The sequence below is a fragment of the Pongo pygmaeus genome, chromosome 16, assembly GCF_028885625.2.
Source record: "Pongo pygmaeus isolate AG05252 chromosome 16, NHGRI_mPonPyg2-v2.0_pri, whole genome shotgun sequence".
In the NCBI taxonomy this organism is placed as follows: domain Eukaryota; kingdom Metazoa; phylum Chordata; class Mammalia; order Primates; family Hominidae; genus Pongo; species Pongo pygmaeus.
In genome coordinates this window covers 90,879,336-90,900,591 of record NC_072389.2, presented here as the reverse complement: position 1 = coordinate 90,900,591, position 21,256 = coordinate 90,879,336, and the positions used below count along the sequence as shown (strand labels likewise).

Below are 21,256 nucleotides of genomic sequence, written 5' to 3'. Positions count from 1 at the left end.
ATTAGCCGGGCGTGGTGGCATGTGCCTGTAATTCCAGCTACTCGGGCAGCTGAGGCAAGAGAATCGCTTGAACCTGGGAGGCGGAGGTTGCGGTGAGCTGATATCGCGCCATTGCACTCCAGTGTGGGCAACAAGAGTGAAACTCTGACTCAAAAAAAAAAAAGAAAGAAAGAAAGAAAAGAAAAGAAAATATATGTATGCACCAGAGCTCAACATTAGGTTAGGAGCATTTCTGAGATTTGGAGCTATTCAACAATGGAAGTTCCTGGCACACACATCAGGTATTCATAATACCCTTTCTCAGGTGTTTGGTCACTGCTAGTGAGCCTGCCTGGATCAGTGTTTCCCAAATGGCAGTCATTTGCATCTTTGCATTTTTTTGGGGGGATGGGGGTATATCCCATACCAGATTTTTTAAAAATTGACATTAAAAATACATGTTTAAGATGTGTAAAGTGCACTCATCTAAAGTGCACTGGATGTATTTTTTATTCATATACATACTTTTGTTATCCATCACCCAGGTCAAAATACAGAACCAGCACCACAGACGGTTCCCTCCTCCTCCTTCCCAGCCAATAATCTTCTCCTCCCACCTAACCAACTGTTCTTACTTCAATCACTGTCAACTAGTATTTTACGTTCTTGAACTGCATATAAAAGGTCTCAATTTTTACTTAACACTTTTCTTGAAATACACTTGTTTTTTGCCACTTTTTATTTGACCTAAGAAATAACATTAATGAAACAATGGTTTGACGTGATAGGCATTTCCCTCCTAATGCGCACTAAAACACTTAACTATTTGAAAAAAGAAGTTTCTTCGTGTACCAACTAATATACTCTCCTCGGTTGGTACACGGACCACATTTTGTTTGTCAAAGCAATCCGATGATTTCTGAGGTCCTCTGCATCTCGAACACGGAATGACTTTGTGGTGATCGAGTAGCCAAAAGTTCACGGAATGCACTGTCACAATTGTGATTCCGCCATAGCGCCGTGCATCCATCCAACACTTGTTTAATACCTATATTTAATACCTAATACCTTAGACTGTCCTAGGCTGTGGACACAGAAGACTAAACCCCACTTCCTGAGTTGAAGTCGGGGAAATAGGGGAGTAAATCATTTCTCGACGTGTGGTTAAGTGCTACAGCTCAGGTAACCACCGGCACACAGAGAAAGGGCGGTTTCTAGAGACAGGGCGGAGAGGAGACCGTGGGTGGGCATTTCCCAGAGCAGCCTCTGGCAGCCACCCTACTATGATCACTTAGCCACAGAGCAGCAGCGGCAGTCAACCTCAGCCTCCCTTAGCAACCTGAGCGCCCCGCCCAGGTGCCGTACTATTGGCCTCGTGGAGCGGGATGGGCAGCTCTGCCGTGCAATCCCAGCTCGCAGTTCTTGCTCCGCGTGTACTCACGGGAGGACTCGCAGGCGTCATCGCCCTCTTGCGTGCCCCGCCCACCCCGGGGCAGCTTGTAGCAGGTGCGCGGGCTGGCTGGGGCTATGTGCAGGGCGGGCGCGGAGCCGGAGCAGCAGCGGTGAAGCCTGTGGGCTTGGCCGAGACCGCCGTGCCCATTGCTCGCCTCAGTCACCGCCGCTTTAGCCGTAGCCGCCGCCGCCGCCGCCAGGGGAGCGGTCGCCTATTGTCTTTCTCCGCAGCGAAGGTGAGGAGCTGTCTCGACTCGGCCCGCGGGGGAGCCCCGGGAGCCGCACGGTGAGAGTGCAAATTAGTTGGCGGAGTTGGGGGAAGTTTTGTGATTTGAGGAGGGGTCGGGGTGCGGAGCGCGGCCCGTCCCCTGCGGCCGCTCGGTGGGGCGGGCCCCAGAGGAGGGTCGGGGGCTGCGCTGGGCTTCGGGGGCAGGCGGGACGGACGGGTAGCCGGGCGGCGCGGGGACCTCAGCTCTGCGGACCCCTCCTCCCTGCGCATCACCCTTCTCCCGCATTGTCTGCTTGGGGCTCGGCGCGCCTCCCACTCCGCAGCCCAACTTGGGGCCGTCCCCGCTTTCCGGGTGGGGGGCGCGCCCGGCCGCGGATGGCCCCGAACCCCTGCCCCGGGTCCCCGGGTTGGCGCCGCTGGGGCGGACTCACTCCTCCCCTGGGGCGGGCGGCCGCGGTGTGGAGTCCGCGCCGCGAACAAGTGCTGCGGGCGCGAGGGAGCGGCTCCCCGGGGCCGACGCGGACGGTAAACCTGTCCGGCGGCGCCCGCCTGCTGGGACCTCTCCGCTGCTTCTCGGGGGCGCGGCCCGGCTGAAACTGCGCCCGTCGGAGGCGAGCGGCCCTCTGGCGCCCGTGCAGCCGGTCCAACTTGCAGTTATACTTTGAGACTAAACAAAATTTTTTTTTTTTTTTTTTTTTTTTGCAAAGGCAAACCGGTATGTGGAGTTGAAAAAAGCAAAAACCCTCAAATTTTCCTTTTTACTTTCTTTTTTTTTTTAATCAAGAAAGGGGGTAGATAGGTTTGTTTTGTTTTGGAAATAGTTCTTGTAGCAGAGTGATACCGTCACATTTAATGATCCTACTGTGAACTCAGGAATTCACGATGAAAGTTGCATTGAGCGGTATTTTGGTGTTCATTCTTTGCTAATACTCATTAATGAAGTTAGTTGGAGAGTTTGTTGCTTCAGTACAGTAAAAACCAGTGTGCCTTTCTTTTTGTTACTACTCCCCCCTCCCCGCATTGTTTTATTTTTCGAAGAAACAATTTATTCAGTTTTTCTAAGCCATTGGATTGCCCAGATGAGGACAAACGGTGCAGTTCTTGAAAGGTCATTATTGGCAAGTTTGTGAGGGAGCTAAGATCAGTTGAGATAAACCAGTGTTACTGTTCTTGTATTCTGTCGTGGACTCTTGGGGATTTGCAGGCTGCATTAAGTACAAGTCTGGTCCAGTTTTGGGTGCACGTATTCCACTGAATTTGGTTCGTCTGGCTTATTATGTGAACATGATTCTGTTTCAATTCCCCACATGGAACTAGCTTAAATGTCTGTCATTCATAATGACAAATGAACAAAATGGCCAGAGTGTCATTTATTAACTTCAGTTGTATTCCTTTACCTTACCTTCTGCTAAATGAAAAATAAAAATTTGACAAACACTGTGTGTGTCAGTTTGCTCTGAGTAATTTCTCATGCTAAGTGAGTCCTGTGGAGAAGCGCTCCTGGGCTTTTCTGGTTTGGTGGGCCTTGTGTTATAAAACCAATTTTCTTCACCTGATGAAGCTAAAGACAAATCTTCAGGCACAGGCATTGCCCTTTTAAACTACAGAGCCACTTTTAGGATTCACAATCCTGGCTCCATGGCTTCCCTTCCTGGTTGTGTGGTTGTGTGTGTGTGTGTGTGTGTGTGTGTGGGGAAGGGATTGTCAGGGAGGGACATAATGTAAGCAAGTACTACTTACAGCATAACGTGACGAGTGCACCAGTTGCTTTCCTTCTCTGGGCGGTGATGGCATGTTATACTGTAGAAACTATTGTTTTAGGATTTCTCACAGTTCATTTGCCTTGACTAGACGATAACTGCACACATACTATACTATAAATGGACTCCTCCTCTAATCCTTTAACTCCTTGAGGGCTGTGATAGACCTTATTTAGCTTTGTACCCTCTTTGCCAGTGGTCTTAACATAGTGCAGGCACAGTATGTGTTTGAATTGGGTAAATTATTTTTACTGCCTAGTGGTAGCTAGTGTACACAGGAGAGAGCCACCAACTGTGGGGGCTTGTCCAAAATGACGGTTCACTTGCAGATCTGTGATGAAATTTACTTTAAAAGGATTTCTAACCTTTTCTTTTTTAATCTGTCGGTTATTTTTTGAAAAGAAGTGGGGCTTAACTAGTACTCTAAGGATTTTAACAAGAGATTCCGATTTAGAAATCCGTCCCCCCCCTTTTGGTGAAATTATTATTTTTTTAGAGTCGGAATCTTCACTGTTGCCCAGTTGTCTCCCTGGGACCCAAGCCATCTTTCCACCTCAGCCTCCCACAGTGTTGGAATTACAGGCGTGAGCCACCCTACCCAGCTGGTGAAATTATTAAAATTGTGAAAACTCTCCCCCCATTTTGAAATTGGAAAAAAATTAGAAATTTTAGAAAAAAGTATACCCTTTGGAGCTAGGTAGAGTTCAGATCCCCACATTTCCATTGAGTAGTTGCATAGCTTCTCAGAGCTTCAGCTTCCTACTCCATAAGGGTTAGTAACATACTTTGCAGTGTTGTTAGGAATCAGTGAAACTGTGTGAGATATCTAACTGCAGTATCTAACATGAAGTAGGTAGCTATTTCCTGGTAGCTGTAATGATAATAATTTTGATAAGTTTTTACATGACTTAAGTATTCTTAAAAGTCTGATGCTTCTGAGTATGGAGGCTTAGCTATTTCTTTCATAAAGAAGGGGCCCTGAGACTTGTGAGTCTTATCCAAATGCATTTCTTCAAAGGTGTCAGATGAACTGAAGGATAATGGAAACAATAGCAAATTTATCTTCTCAGTCACCTGTGAGTCTTCCTTTGAGAGCTGGACTTGCAGAGTGGCTTGCTAGGGTAGAGCTCTTTGTGACTATGCTATTTAGGAAATGATGAGAGATGGATTGTTTTCAGTACATCAGTCATAAGAGGATATGAGTTAGTTCCAACTTTCCTTATTTTACCTTAGTCTTGACAAATAACAAGTATGGATTATGTCTGTATTTCTCAGACTTGTTTAAGGTAGAACTGGACTGGGTGTTAACAGTGTTAGTTCAGTAGAGACATGAGCAAATCACTCACTTCCCCTTCAAGATAACACTTTAAAGGTGCCACCATTTGCAGAAGAAAGCAGTGATTTAAAGCAGCTATACTAGCACAGTTTAGAATACTTACATTACCCAATGGAGTAGAAACATTCTAGAAATATTTACCTGTAGTGGGAGTTGAACAGTGAGAACACACGGACACAGGGAAGGGGGGAACATCATACACTGGGGCCTGTTGGGGGTTGGGGGGCTAGGGGAAGGATAGCATTAGGAGAAATACCTAATGTAGATGACGAGTTGATGGGTGCAGCAAACCACCATGGCACGTGTGTACCTATGCAACAAACCTGCACGTTCTGCACATATACCCCAGAACTTAAAGTATAATAATAAGAAAGAAAAATAAATATTTACCTGTTAAGGACATTTCTGTGTATTTTATTCCATCTTTCCAATAGTTTTCTTATGAAGAGATTATAGTAAACCTTTAAACTTACAGATTGAGGGTAAACCTTTAAAAATTATATTTGGTCACACTTACAGATTGAGGGTAAAAACATTCCTGACAAAGCTGGGCGAAGACACTTGGACTTTTTTTTTTTGAGACAGAGTCTCTCTCTGTCACCCAGGCTGGAGTGCAGTGGCACGATCTTGGCTCACTGCAACCTCTGCTTCCCCGGTTGAAGCGAATCTTCTGCCTCTCCCGAGTAGCTGGGACTATAGGCAGGCGCCACCATGCCTGACTAATTTTTGTATTTTTAGTAGAGACGGGGTTTCACCATATTGGCCAGGCTGGTCTTGAACTCCTGACCTCATGATCCACCCACCTCAGCCTCCTAAAGTGCTGGGATTACAGGCATGAGCCACCGCACCCGGCGGAAACTTGGACTTTTGATGTTTCCTTCTTTTAAAGTTAACATCTAGCACTTGAATAGACTTGGTTATTACTAATGGGGACAGGCGTCCATTTGGAAGTAGCTTCCCTCTCTCTCTTTCCCAGGTTAGGCTGTCTTACTGCTGTAAATGGGGAGAGAAGAGAAAACCGTGGGTGGAAGAAAGTTTGTTTCATGGCCTGGCGCAGTGGCTCATGCCTGTAATCCCAGCACTTTGGGAGGCCGAGGTGGGTAGATCACTTGAGTTCAGGAGTTCAAGACCAGCCTGGCCAACATGGCGAAACCCCGTCTCTACTAAAAACAGAAAAATTAGCTGGGCATGGTGGCAGGCACCTGTAATCCCAGCTACTTGGGAGACTGAGGCAGGAGAATCACTTGAACCCGGGAGATGGAGGTTGCAGTGAGCCAAGATTCACTCCACTTCACTTCACTCCAGCCTGGTCGACAGAGCGAGATCTCGTCTCAAAAAAAAAAAAAAAAAAAGATAGGGTCCCACTCAGTTGCCCAGGCTGAAACACAGTGGCAGGATCACTGCTCACTGCAGCCTTGAACCAAGCGATTATCCCACCTCGGCCTCCCAAGTAGCTGGGATCACGTGCATGCACCACCATGCCTGGCTAATTTTTTTATTTTTGTAGAGACAGGGTCTCTCTGTGTTGTCCAGGCTGGTCTCAAACTCCCGGGATGAAGCAGTCCTCCCACCATGGTCTCCCAAAGTGTAGGGCTTACAGGCGTGAGCCACCATGCCCAGCCTGCTGGGGTTTTTGATTGGCATTGCATTGAAGCTGGAAATCAGTTAGGAGGCAACTGACATTTTAATAATGAGCCATGAACATGGTATATCTATTTAGTTAGACCTTCTTAGATTTTTCATCAGTGTTTTGTAGTTTTTAGCAATTGGATCTTGCATGTATTTTGTAATCTTACACATTTATTTCATGTGTTGTGGTACTGTTGTGAATGATACTTCTCAATTTCCAGTGGGTCATTGCTAGTATATATGAAGGTGATTTTATGTTATATGCTGATCTTGGATTCTACAACCTTGCTAAACATTTTTAGTACTAGAAGCTTTTTTGTAGATTTTTGGATTTTTGTGCGTAGACAGTAATGTCACTGGCAAATAAGGGCACTTTAATTTCTTCGTTTCACTTTGTATACTTTTATTTCCTTTTTTTTTTTTTTTTGAGACAGAGTTTCTCTCTTGTTGCCCAGGCTGGAGTGCAATGGCGTGATCTCGGCTTGCTGCAACCTCTGCCTCCTGGGTTCACGCGATTCTCGTGCTTCAGCCTCCCCAGTAAGTGGGATTACAGGTGCCCGCCACCACGCCTGGCTAATTTTTGTATGTTTATTAGAAATAAGGTTTCACCATGTTGGCCAGGATCGTCTCAAACTCCTGACCTCAGGTGATCTCCCCGCCTCGGCCTCCCAGAATGCTGGGATTATAGGCGTGAGCCACTACTTCTGGCCTAAGAGGACACACTGTTTCTTTGGCTTATTAAGAGGTATTTGGTTAGTGTTAGACCAGGGGTTGGTACATTATAGCTTGCTGACTGGATGTAACATGCTGCCTCTTTTTATAAATAAAGTTTTATTGGAACACAGCCACACCCATTCATTTACATATTGTTTAACAGAGACCATATAACCTACAGAGCCTAAAATATTTACCACTTTGCACTTCGCAGGCACTTTGCTGACTCCTGCTGTGGACACCAATTTTAATTTAGGTGTATAAACTTTTTTGTAGCTTCCGAGGTTTTGCATTAATTTGCTCAGGCATATAGGTTGGTGGAAGTGCTTTCTGTTCCTTCTCCCAAAGCAATCACACAGCCATGTAACTTCATGCCTGAGTTTCTCTGTGGTCCTCTATAGTGATTGAGTTTTTACATAGTTCTTTGCAGGCCGCATGAATTTCAAAAATCTCCAAACTTTTGCTATTGCTAATCTTTGTAAACTTTGCACACCCAGCGCTGGTACATTCTGATGATGGTGTCCACACTACACTCTATGAAGAAAAGAATGATGATTGTTTATATTAAAATGCAGGAAGAGAATTGTAGCAGCAATTTTGCTTCTCTAATCAACAACACCGTAAGAGACTTACTATGTGTGGGCAGTGGGGGAGAATGTTAATTTATAAGTTGAGATAGTTGTGTTAAAATTGAGTGATTCTTATTTTGACATTAAGTGAATGTGTCTCTTTTATACAGCAGAAAACTGTTAAATTTGTTTTTTCTCATCAGTATAAAATAAAGTGGAAAAGGTGGGAAGAATACAAATCCTTAACTACTGTGCTTCTGCTTATTTCCCACCCCTCATATTTCTGATTCCTTACAACTATAGCTGGCTTTACTACAGGGTGGTGAAATTGCTGAACATACTTAAAACCACATCATTTAAGACTTTGAATTTTGACATTTCCTCCTCTTCAGTCTTTTAAATACTAGGCAACCTGTAGGGTTCCACTGTTTCTGTCATGTATTGTCCCTGTGTTACATGAAAGCAGCCCCGGTGAACTTGTGAATTTGCTCAGTCATTTCACTGGTTCCTGGGTAGGGAAGAAGTAGGATTTGCTCTCTTGAAATTCCTTGGTGAAATCATTGAATGGGCATGGTGTGTTTCTTTAATTTTCGTTTTGGTCAAAAATCTGACAAAGCAGACTTTCAATTGGTTTTGTTCTTTCAATAGGTTTAGTTTTTAAGTGTGTTTACTCTGACCAAAAACTGCCTTCCTGTAATATGCTCCTTCCTTTAGAACACAGTTCTTAAGTAGAGTTTGTTTAAATGTATAAAATAAGGTAATACATTATATGCAGTGAGGTTTTGCATCAGAACCCTGAGTTCTCAATGTTGTGGCAGGTTTAAGTGTCTAGAACACCTTTTACCTGTTTTTTTCTGTTACTTGCTTTTTTATTATTGGGGTAAATGATATCTTCTCAGGGGGCCCTTCCCTCAGCACCATGTTTAAAAGGGTGTCTCCCTCATTTGCTATTCCTTCTTCTGTTTTATTTTTCTTTATAGAATTTGTTACTATGTGAAAACTATTTATTTTAATGTTTTATTTACCTGTGTTACCCCTAGAATAATATCTATGGAGGTAGGGATTTTTGTCTGTTCCTTCTGTGCCTACAGAGTCTTGAGGAGTATGGTGTCTGGCACGTTGTAGGTGCACAGTGACAGCTGAATTAACAACGTCAGGAGGAGTTTGTAGGATGGGGCTTGAGGTGTAGGGCAAGTCAGTTTTTAGATTTGAGGTCATTAGCAGGAGATCCTCTTACGATGTGGGGGGAAACCCATGTTTTAATGTCAGACTGGGTTTGAATCTGGTCTCTCCAACTTACCCTTTGACCTTGGTGTTAAATGATTTAACATTTGAAAGATCAATTTTTTCACTAGTGAAATAGGGGAAATAGTATCTTTTTAATGGGGATTAAATGTAATATCAAATGTAATGCTCTGTAAATGTTAGTTTTGTCTTTCCCCTTGTGTGCCAGCATTGTGGAAGTCTGAAAGCAACCTGAATTTACCAGTCTGTTTCTGGAGCTTTCTGGGGTCATTACTTTGATTACTTTTGACAGATACATTCTTTTCAGCAGCCTGCGTTGCCAGCATAACAATGACCTGTCCCTTTGGCCAGTGTGAGGGACAGACACTTTGTCATCCCTCCTTTAATCCGTGTATCAGAACAACTCTTACGAGTTCTGGCTTTGAAACATGTTTAGAGGAGTTTATAATTGCAAACAGTTCAGATGACATCAGCCCTTTCTTAGAGTCCTCTGAGTTTGCTCAGCTTCCTCATTCCAGTGTGGCGGGAACCATTCAGTTAAATTGATGTTTGTGGTCTTTACACATAGTCATCCTAAGTTTCTTGCAAATCACGAGAGATCAGAGGGCTGCTAAGTCACTAGTTTGTCTCTGTAGATTTCTCTAATCCAAGCTTGTCTAACCGCGGCCTGCAGGCTGCATGCAGCCTGTGAAGGCTTTGAATGTGGCCCAATACAAATTCGTAAACTTTCGCCGGGCATGGTGGCTTACGCCTGTAATCCCAGCACTTTGGGAGGTCGAGGTGGGTGGATCACCTGAGGTCAGGAGTTTGAGACCAGCCTGGCCAACATGGTGAAACCCCATCTTTACTAAAAATACAAAAATTAGCTGGGCGTGGTGGCACGCGCCTATAATCCCAGCTACTTGGGAGACTGAGGCAGGAGAATCGCTTGAACGCAGGAGGCAGAGGTTGCAGTGAGCCAAGATCGTGCCACTGCACTCCAGCCTGGGTGACAGAGTGAGACTCCATCTCAAAACAAACAAAAAATTAATGAGATTTTCTTGTTTTGCAATTTTTTTAAAGCTTAGCAGCTATTATTAGTGTTAGTATATTTTATGTGTGGCGCAATACAATTCTTCTTTTTCCAGTGTGGCCCAGGGAAGCCAGAAGATTGGATACCGCTCCTTTAATTTTTATGGATTAACAAGGTGTTAATTCCTGTATCAGTTTCACTGATATTTCTTCTGCTTGATGCAGGAACACTTGACAAGTTAGTTAAGGTAGATTGGTCCATAAATTTATAGGTTCTTTCATTCCCATATCCTAGGCAAGTCTGAGCAGGACCTGGAAAGCTGATTAAAAGGCCAGTGAGCACAGTGAGCTTAATTGTAAATTAAATGGATATTTAATACATTGAGAAGGCACTCAAACCTTTCAGTCTTTCATTTTCATCCATGCTTGCTGTTTGAATCTGATGGGCTTGAAATTGACCTTGTTCTTGTAAAAATGTTGGTTGGTTATTGCTGCCTTTCTCAAGCTTGGTTTTCAGTGTGGATTTCTGCAGATAATTTTTGCACCTAAAAGTACAAAGTCATTAAGTGAAGACAGTCAGGAAGGAAAGAGTGCCCTGAACCAGGAGGTCTGTTTAGCGCATGGGGTGGACCAGAGAATGAATGGGCATCGGCATGGAGGTGGTTCAGTCAGTGTGGGAAAGCCACCTGCTTCTCAGCTTTCTACTGCGTTGTCCAGCAGAACACATTGAAGCTTGGGGCCTGCAACTGGTGTGGAGATGATTGCATTTAGGAGGCTGATGTAGATTTTTCCCTTTTAAGTGTGTGCTAACTGCTTTTTGTCGAAGTCGTGATCCGAGACATACACAGCTTGATCTGTGGCAGATCTGTGAGGATTGTAATATGGAGATGGTTCTGTTATTTGAGTTAGGCATGGCTAGGCTACCAAGGCATTGCTTTCCAGTCCAAACATTTGGTCATTTCAGTTTATTGTAAGTGAGGCTTTTGTGATTTGTTAGAACACAAAGTTTGTTATTTTGTCTGTTTTTTGCATGTATGAATGACACTTTATACTGTTGTTTATATTGCTGGTTAGTATGTGCCTTCATTTACCTATTGTGAGTGAGAAACTTCCTCAGATCAAATTATAGTAAAGTCACTTGGTTCTGTTTCTCTGACTCTTAAGAGGATGAGATCACTTTATACTCAAACTCAGGGTGTTTGGTAAAGGACCTATCATTCTGAGCATTTATAGCCTAGATGAAGTCCTGGTCCAATCACTAAGTTAAACTTTTAAGAACATGCTATTCTTAATGTTCAGGAATTCAACCCTGGAAGCCTTCTCTAAATCTTAATGAGATTTTTATGAGAATTTGTTTAGTGAAAATATCAATCAGGGGATCCAGCTATTAACTTTGAGGAGGTTCATGCCTTTTAGTGGTTAGAGAGGCAAGCTGTAGCCTCCCTTCTCAGAGAAGGGGAATTGAGGAAGAGAGTTCTAGTGGTCCCTTGCAATCTTCCCCTCACTTTCCAGGCTCCCTAGTAAGACCGTAAGAAGTCCCTAAGTAAACAGCATTTTGTGTGTTTGATGGACTACGTAAAAATGTAAGTGAACATACAATGGTTTTGCTTTGATAACTTTTAAATATCCTGTTGGTTGTTGAAACTTCTGTGACAGTGAAGCCTTTTGTCTTTATTTTTCAATCGGAAGATCTTTCTTCCCCACTTGAAAAGATTGAGTCTGGGTTCAATCCCTGACCCCGCTTCCTTCCTAAATCTCTTAGTGTATAGCATACAGCTGGGCATATGGTAATCTCGGGCACAGGATTGTACTCATAGAGCTATGCTTGACACCTAGGACTTTAGGTGGCTTATATATTTTCGATGACAATTTTTAATTTTATTCTCATTTATTCCATTTCTGTTTCAGTGTCCTGGGTCATGAAACTTAATCCACAGCAAGCTCCCTTATATGTGAGTAAATCATGAGATTTCTTATTATTTTGTATTTATCTGTTCTGTTTACTTGTTATAATAAGCCGCACTCTCACATGATAGATTCTCAAGGAAAATTTTAACGATATATATATGCATGAATATATTGGTGTAAGACACTTCAGAAATTGAGTTTGATTTAGTAAATACTAAATGGCTAATCTGTGCATGGAACTGAAAACAAATAATACCTGTAAGACTTGAGAGTTAATTTAGTCAGGGCGATAGTATGCACGTATGAAACAAATTGTCCTGCAAAACAGTACTGTAGCTTCTTATTTTTTACCTGCAGTTCATTTCTGTAAAAGTAGTGTGGAGATCCTCCTACTGCCATTGTGATTTACCTTATGTTGCCACTAGGTGGCACTATGTCATTGGCAAGAGTACCGTTTTCTTTAGGACTCTGGGTGAAAGCTGATATATCATCTCCCTGAAGTGAGGGACTTTGAAGATAAAATTGATAAATGATTGAATCAAGGCTGGAAAAGGTAGGCTGTAGGCGACTATTCTTTATTATTGTAAGAGTGAATTAATTGAATTTGGGTGGTGAAAAGTGCCTGTTTGATGAGAAGCCAGCTTAGGGTTGTGGATGGTTAGAGCTATGAGAGGCCAGTAGATGCTGGGTTGCTATGCTCTGGAGAGGGTGAGAAAATATATTTGTAATAGGACTTGATTGCAGCCTTGAAGAATATGGGTCATTTAGTTGGACAAAACCTTCCCAGAATTAGTTGAAGACAAAAGGCAAATGGTCAGGAATGGGAGGCAGTGAACATAGTGTTGGATGAATAGTGGGGGGATGGTGAGTGGAAACTCTGGCCCACCCAAGTTTGTGTCAGGTAATAATGTGAGATAAGCCTGAAAAGGTGGATAAAACTCAATTGTGAAGGAAGACAAAGGTGTGAGGATTTGTTTTATGACCACCAAGGAGCCATTGATGGTGTTTATTTTAAGGATGCTTTTCCTTTTATGCATTTATACATGAATACATAAATGTACTTAACCATTCTGTATTAATAATAGTCATTTACCTTTCCAACATAAAATGTTCATGTAACTTCTGCATAGCTGATTTTTATGTTAAATGTAACATGTAAAGAAATATGTGTGTTTTTAGAAGATGTCTTATGTGCTCATTTTCTTTCTAGATTACTTGGAGATAATTTATGTTTACCAGTGGTTTTGCATGTGAACTGAGTACCTTGGGTTATTTATTATTATTTATTTATTTTTTGAGAAAACTGGTCTCGCGCTGTCATCCTTGTTGGAGTGCGGTGGGGCGATCATAGCTCGCTGCAGCCTTGAAGTCCTGGGCTCAAGCAGTCCTGCTTCAGCCTCCCGAGTAACTGGGAGGACAGGCGCATGCCACCATGCCGAGCTAAATTCTCCCTTTTAAAGTGTGTGATTCTTTGGTTTTTCATGTGTATACAGTTTTGCAATTGCCATTGTCTGACCAGAACATTTTCATCACCCCCCAAAAAAGTGCCATATCCATTAGCAGCCACTCACCATTCCCTGCTCCTCTCAGCCTGTGGCAACCACTTATGTACTTCCTGTCTTTACTGATATACCTATTCTGGAAAGTTCATATATATATGATTATATATGATTTATATATGATATATATATAAAAGTTCGTGTATATATAAAATCACGCAATACATAACCTTTTGTGACTGGCTTCTTTAATTTAGCATAGTGTTTTCAAGATTCACTCATGTTAGAACATGGATCAGTACCTTGTTCTTTTTATTAATGAATGACAGTCCAGCGGCTGGATATATCACATTTTACTTATCCATTCATCAGTTGATGGGCAGTTGAGTTGTTTCCACTTTTGGTCTATTACGCATAATGCTGCTGTGAACAGCAAGTTCTGGTGAAGACATGTTTTCATTTCTCTTGGGTATATACCTAAGAGTAGAATTGCTTGGATGTATGATAACTGTGTTTAACATTTTGAGAAATTGGAAAACTGTTTTCCACAGTGGCTGCACCATTTTACATTCCTACCAGCAGTGTGTAAGGACTTCAGTGTTTCCATGTGCTTGCCAACACACGTTATCTGACTTTCTGATTTATAGCCACCCTAATGGGTGTGAAGTGATATGTCATTGTGGTTTTGATTGCATTTCCCAAATGGCGAATGATTTTGAGCATCTTTTTATGTGCTTATTGGCCGTTTTTCTGTATCTTTGGAGAAATGCCTATTCACATCCTTTGCCCATTTTTAAATTGGGTTGTCTTATTGAATTGTAAGGGTTCTTTGTATATTCTGACTACAGGTCCTTTATCAGATAGATGATTTGCAAAAATTATCTCTCATTCTGTGGGTTGTCATTTCACTTTCTTGATGGTACCCTTTCAAGCAAAATTTTCAGTTTTGATAATGTTCTGTTGTTGATTGTTTTTTTTGGCATCATGTCTAAGAACAATTCTTTGCCTAACCCAAAGTCACAGAGATTTACTCCTATGTTTTCATCTAGGAATTTTTTAGGTTTAGCTCTTACATTTAGGTATGTAATGTGAGAGTTCATTTTTGTGTATTTTGTAAGGGAAGAGTCCAACTTTTTTCTTTTGCATGTGGATCTGTAGTTGTTCGAGCAGCATTTGTTGAAAAGACTATTCTTTTCCCCGACTGAATTGTCTTGGGCATCCTTGTTGAAATTGATCATTAATGTGAGGAATTTTTTCTGGACTCTGAATTTGATTCCTTTCATTTAGGTTGTCTTTGATTTCTTTCAACAGTGTTTTGTAGTGTTCATTGTATAAACTTGGTACTTTCTTGAAATTTGTTGCTTATGATTTTATTCATTTTGATGCTATTGTTAATTTTGTTATCTTAATTGTTCAGTTTTTGATTGTTCATTGATTATATATAGAAATACTATTGATTTTTGCATACTGATCTCTGAAACTGTAGCCTTGTTTCAGAGGTCAATTATAGACTATAATCTGGCTTGTTTGTTTGGCAACAGCTCTTAAGTGGATGCCTTAGGATTTTCTATGTACAGGATCAAGTGATCGGAGATCGTTTTCTTCCTTTCCAATCTGGATGCCTTTTATTTCTTTTTCTTGCCTAATTGCCCTGAGAAGCATCTCTGGTACAACATTGAATAGAAGTGGTGAGCGCAAACATCTTTGTCTTGCTACTGATCTTAAAGAGAAAGCATCCAAGCTTTCACCATTAAGTATGATGTTGGGTGTGGGTTTTTCACAGGTACCTTTTGTTAGGTGAGGATGTTCCCTTCTATTCCTAGTTTGACTATTTTTATGATGAAAACATGTTAGATTTTGTCAGGTGATCTTTCTGGGTTGAGATGGCCATGTGGGGTTTTTTTCCTTTCATTAATGTGATATATTACATTGACTCAATTAAATAGTTTTTATTTATTTAAAGAGATGGGGCCTTGCTCTGTCACGCAGGCTGGAGTGCAATGACATGATCATAGCTCACAGCATCGTGGAACTCCTGGGATCAAGGGATCATCCCACCTCAACCTCCTGAGTAGCTAGGACTACAGGTGTGCGCCATCATGCCTGGCTATTCATTTATGTATTTATTGGGACAATGTCTTGCTCTGTCACCCAGGCTGGAGTGCAGTGGCGTGACCATGACTCACTGTAGCTGCAATCAGGCTCAAATGATCTTCCCACCTCAGCCTCCTGAGTGGTTGGAACCACAGGCATATGCACCCATGCCCAGCTATTTTTTTTTTATTTTTTGTAGAGACGAGATCTGACTATGCTGCCCAGGCTGGGCTCAAGTGATCCTTCCACCTCAGCCTCCCAAAGTGCTGGGATTACAGTGTGAGCCATCCTGCCCAGCCTGTTTTTATTTTTAGAGATAAGGTCTTGCTGTATTGCCTGTCTACCTTGGTTGAATTTTTAATGTTAAGCCAACCTGGCATTCCTGAGATAAGTATCATTTGATAATGCTGCACAATCTTTTTTATATGTTGTTGGATGTGTTTTGAAAGTATTTTGAGGACTTTTGTGTCTATACATAGAGATATGTTCTATAGTTTTCTTGTGATGTCTTTGTCTGGTTTTGGTTATTAAAGGTTTTTGATTAGGGAACTGTTGTAAACAAGTAGTTGTGTTATGCAGAAGGATGGCTCCCCCAAATTTATTCACTTCTTAATCCCTAGAACCTATGAATATTTACCTTACATGGCAAAAGGAACTTTTCATACTTGATTAAGTTAAGGATCTTAAGATGGGACGTTATTCTGAAATATCTGAGTGTCGCAGTGTAATTACAGGGGTTCTCATGAGTGAGAGGGAGTATCAGGAGAGTCAGTGGTCAGAGATTTGAAGATGCTACACTGCTGGCTTAGAACGTGGAGGAAGGAGCCCATGAGCCTCAGAATGCAGCTCTAGAAGCTGGAAATAGCAACAGAACACTTTCTCCACGTAGAGACTCTAGAAGGAGCACAGCCCTGCTGGCACCTTGATTTTTAAACAAGTGAAAGTCATTTTGGACTTCTGACTTCCAGAAATGATAATATGATAATAAATTTGTATTGTTTTAAGCCACTGAGTTTGTGATAATTTGTTGTTAACAGCAATAGGAAATAATAGAGTAGTAGTTTGGGGAAATTAGTGATAAAAGATAATTGGGAAGGAGAGGAGAAATGCAGTTAGATCAGTTTGAGTTATCTGTATGTTTCACTGTGTGTGTTTTGTAACATTTTAGTTTTTCCTAAAACCACAGGATTGATTGACCTTCAGAAGGCAGCTACTTTTTGCTGTTAGTCTGTAACCTTTTATCAAATCCATATTTTCCCCAAATAGGCTTGACAAGAAGCATTCTAAATAATCTCCTAATAAGTTGTTTTGACTTCGGATATTGAAATTGCCGGCCCATCTCCCACCCATCTCTGTTTTCTCACCTTTTTTGTATGTTTTATAATAAGTCTTACATTGAAGTGTATGTGTCTGTCTGTCCCTCCCTCCTTCCCCCACCCCCTCCCTCTCCTTCCGCACTCGTTTGTGTGTGTGTGTGTGTGTGTGTGTGTATGTAATTACAAAGAAGTTGTAAAGGCCTTTTAAAGTAGTTGTGATGTGATTTCCCCTCCTTTTAAAAAATAAAATATGTTAAGCCTAAGTATTAACATCTTAGAGGGCATGTAGGTGGAGACTTTGACTTTCTACTTTATATATCTTTGAATCGCTTAAATGTTTACAGTGAGGATGTTATTTGTATGATATATAGTAATTTTTGATGAAAACATTTTGAAGGGTGAAAAGAATGTCCTGTCTTTTGAAAATAAACCCATCTTTGTGCTAATTAACACTGGAGGCCAGCCAAGGCTTTATAATAAAATATTGCATTCAAAACACCTATGAAAGTAGCTAGTTGAAGAATATAATTTGCCTTGAAACGTAGCTTGAAATGGAAATATATTTCTAATCATGAAAGGTGTTGCTTTAGTAATAAATGAAAATAAAATATCCCATTATTATCCCTTCATAGAAAACAAATACAACCCTAAATGACATTTTAATTAACCAGTGATTTTCCTCTAAAGCTGAGATTTGTTTTTTTAAGATGTAGGTAGGATTGGCAAATAGTGTACAGAAATCTGGACATCCTTTGAAGATAATTGTTGGGGTGGGATGGGGGCATAGAGTACTGTTTTATTGTGTTCATTTTTATTGAAGAAACTGTGAATTTAGGCCAAGCAGTGATTTCAGAGTGGAAGATGGAACAGGATGTTTAGTGGGTTTTGTATACTATTTTTGTAAAAGGATTTGGTGCAGAATCTTTCATAAAATGAAATCTTTTTTCAGCATATCTGTTATTTACTTTTACTTTTAGAATTCACAGAAAGGGTTTTTGTTCGAAGAACTACAAACCTTTATTGACTCCAGATTTGACTCAACTCTTTTATATTTTCCTTTTCTTTCTCACTGATAAGGGAAGGTACTTTATAAAGTAGATTTGTCATTAAAAAAGAAAAAAAGACTACATTTACCTGGTCAGAAGTTCTTTTGGGTTTAAAGAAAAAAATTGCAGCCCAGGTTGCAACAAATGGTCTGACAGTTATAATATGTTACATCTTTCTTTTTTTTTTTTTGTTTTGAGACAGAGTCTCACTCTTTTGTCCAGGCTGAAGTGCGGTGGCACAATCACAGCTTAGTGCAGCCTTGACCTCCCAGGCTCAAGTGATCCTTCTATCTCAGCCTCACAAGTAGCACTCACCATTCATGGTGGCTAATTTTTTTTGTTGTTGTTTTTTGGAGAGACAATGTCTCCCTATGTTTCCCAGGCTGGTCTTGAACTCCTGGGCTAAATGATCCTTCTGCCTCCACTTCACAAAGTGTTGGGATTACAGGTGTGAGCCACCATGCCTGGCCTCAACAAAAGTTGAACTATGTACTGTAGCCAGCCTCAACAATGATAAACTTTTGGCTAATCTTATTTCATTTATACTCCACTTTGGATTATTTTGAAGCAGATTCCAGACAGATCACTTCATCTGTAAATATTTGTTTGTATCTCTTGAAGGTAAAGACTCTTTTAACCATGGATGAGTGTCTTGATCAAATCAACATAGCTTGTTCATGTTGATACCATTTGCTCAGAAGGGAAAGATTAAGGGAAAAATGGGGTTGGATTTCAAATGCCAGGACCTGTCTACTGGGTTTGTGATTTGTTATTCTCTAAAGTTGTAGCTCTTAAAACAAAGGAAGGAGTGAGTTTGGCCTATTCATTAACTTTTCCACTTTAGACAGTTCAGATATTTATTGAGTTCTTCTACAAGCTGGGCCCTGCCTTCTTCATGCTTACCAAGAAGCATTTTTATGCAGTTTCTCTAATGTTTGGGTGAACGGTACCTTACTAAGTTGTTTTTCACACACGTGCGTGCTAGTTCCTGAAGAGTCCTGTCCAGGTGCTCTGCCCGCTTTTCCTTTCAGGCTTCTGTATCAGCTGCTGTTTCCCTATAGAATGTGCCCTGACCTCCACCCCTTAACCCTACCCAATTTGCCTTTACATGTCTGACCATCCATCAAGGCTCTTCTGGGTCATATTCAGTCCATGTTGCTATTTCTCCTTCCTCCCCTCTTTAGTCCTTACTATTTTTGCTTTGGTCATGTTTTCTTACACTGTATTCTGTAAGCCTGTTTAATTTTTTTATGGTGGCAGGGAAAAATATTTTATAATTATTCTTTGTGCTTTTTATCTTCCACTCAATTAATGCTTGGTAAATATTTGTTTTATTGAGTAAATGACACTATTCAAGCTATACTGTGCTTGAACAAAAATCTTAACTGCCTTGTAAGTTAACTGCTAAGAATTTGTCATGGATAGTACAAAAAGGTCTCTAAGGGCTTGATGGAAGTCTGTAAATTGACTTCCTATGAAAGAGAGTGTAAGAAGTGAAAGAAAGCAAAACAGAGTAGATGTTTTACTCTGTTTGCCAAGGGATTTGTGCTATTTTTTTTTCCTGTTTTATAAATTTGTCCTAATCTTAAATAATGAAGGGAAAAGAGCATTCTTTTTCAACCTCAAGGAATCCTTTTTATATTTCTTTTCTGTGAAGCCATGTTATGAAAGATTGTTATACAAACTTAAGTATAGTTTTTCCATCTTCAGTAACAGACCTGATTGCTGTCTAGTTACTGGTTCTGATCACACCAAAATGCAAAGCAGCTTGTTCTAATAACTTGTGCAGGCCTATTGGGAACTAGTATATGGCTTTGAGTCCTTTTGAAGTATTTAACATAATTTGGCAATTCCATTACTCCTTTTATGGACTTCTTGGCATCTGTGAACTCTTGGTAGGGAATCACTGTTTCAGAATGAAAAATGTCTCCCAGGGCCGGGCGCGGTGGCTCACGTCTGTAATCCCAGCACTTTGGGAGGCAGAGGCGGGTGGATCACGAGGTCAGGAGATCAAGACCATCCTGGCTAACACAGTGAAACCTCGTCTCTACTAAAAATACAAAAAAAAAAAAAAAAAAAATTAGCTGGGCATGGTGGCGGGCACCTGTAGTCCCAGCTACTCGGGAGGCTGAGGCAGGAGAATGGCCTGAACCCGGGAGGCGGAGCTTGCAGTGAGCTTGCAGTGAGCTTGCAGTGAGCTGCACTCCAGCCTGGACGACAGAGCGAGACTCTGTCTCAAAAAAAAAAAAAAAAAGAAAAATGTCTCCCAGGAAGTAAATTAGCCAGTAAACAAATGAAACTTCATTTTTTATATGACTTGTAGAGCATAAATTATTACTCTTTCTGTATAAATGGCTGCTTTCTAGGCTGCTTTTAGTGAGATTGTTAGAAACAAGTGAACGGTGCTGTGAGGAAGAACCAGCACTCAGGCAAAAAAGTTTTCTCAGCAAGACAATTGGCTTCTGCAGGTATGCTGCTTGCATTAGTCATGACTGCAAGAGCACACACCAAACGGGGTGGAGCAGGGGTTCTTATCCCTAACGCAGTCCCTACCTCTGTGTCATTCCAACATGGGCTGGGGTAGGACTGCACAATCTTTGCTGACCCAGTTGGCTATTGTGAATATTTTCTCTAATAAGGAAGGGAGGGGGAATGTGAGTTACAGGTTGGGACTGGTAGGAAGAGTTGTTTACAAGGCAGGTTACTAAGCAGGTAACTAAGCTGGTAAGTAGGGTCGAGAAGGTACAGGGAAATTGTTCTTAGGAACAAAGAACAAGGAAGTTGAACAAGTTAAACCTTTGAAGGGGAACTTACTGTACCTAACAATTCCCCCCTCTTAATTTTTGTAATTCTTCCTCTCTAGACTTTTTTAGCATGTCTTTGCTTTGCTGTTCTGCTTGGTTTTCTAGAAGGAAAAGCTTATCTGAATAGGGTGGAGGAGAGCTAAGAGAGGTTTTGGTAAGTTCTGTCTCTATGAGTCTTTGTAGTAGTCCATGAATGTATGGTATGATACAGCATCCAACAAGAATAAGCACACCTATAACAATTGTAAGAGAAGTAAATATTGAGGATGTTAGGCCTTTCCATTTTCCAGACCATTTCTCCATTAAACTTGTAGAGGGATCATTTGTTCCAGAAATGCTTGCTAACTCATTGGATAAGGAGGTTGGGCCCTGCAAAGCTTTTGTTACTGTTCCGTCAGGGGCTATGTTATTAGGAATAAAAGTACATCATTGGACTCCAGTCATGACACAGACACCACCTTTTTCTGCTAGCATCATATCTAGGGCTATCCTATTTTCCCAGACTGTTTGGTTAGTGGGACCTAATTGGTCGGCTGTTCCCTTAATGTCATGTCTTGTGTAGTAACAAACCTTTGTTGGTTGTAATAAATGTAGTTTATCCAGTCTACAATTTTGTTTACAGTTGACCACCAAAACAGCACAGATTCAAATCCTGCAGCCGTTTG

The 21,256-nt window shown here is 41.3% G+C and overlaps 1 protein-coding gene across 1 annotated transcript in view; it reads left to right on the top strand.

Annotated features, from left to right (window-relative positions):
- The first annotated feature begins 1,452 nt into the window (after positions 1–1,452).
- Positions 1,453–21,256, top strand: part of LOC129014048 (ubiquitin-conjugating enzyme E2 Q2-like) — a 63,654-nt gene continuing 43,850 nt past the window's right edge. Inside the window, exons 1-2 of the mRNA XM_063652898.1 lie at positions 1,453–1,717; positions 11,833–11,876. Of these exons, the coding sequence (XP_063508968.1) occupies positions 11,844–11,876 (33 nt within the window). The 5' untranslated portion in view covers positions 1,453–1,717; positions 11,833–11,843. The remainder of the gene's footprint in view (positions 1,718–11,832; positions 11,877–21,256) is intronic.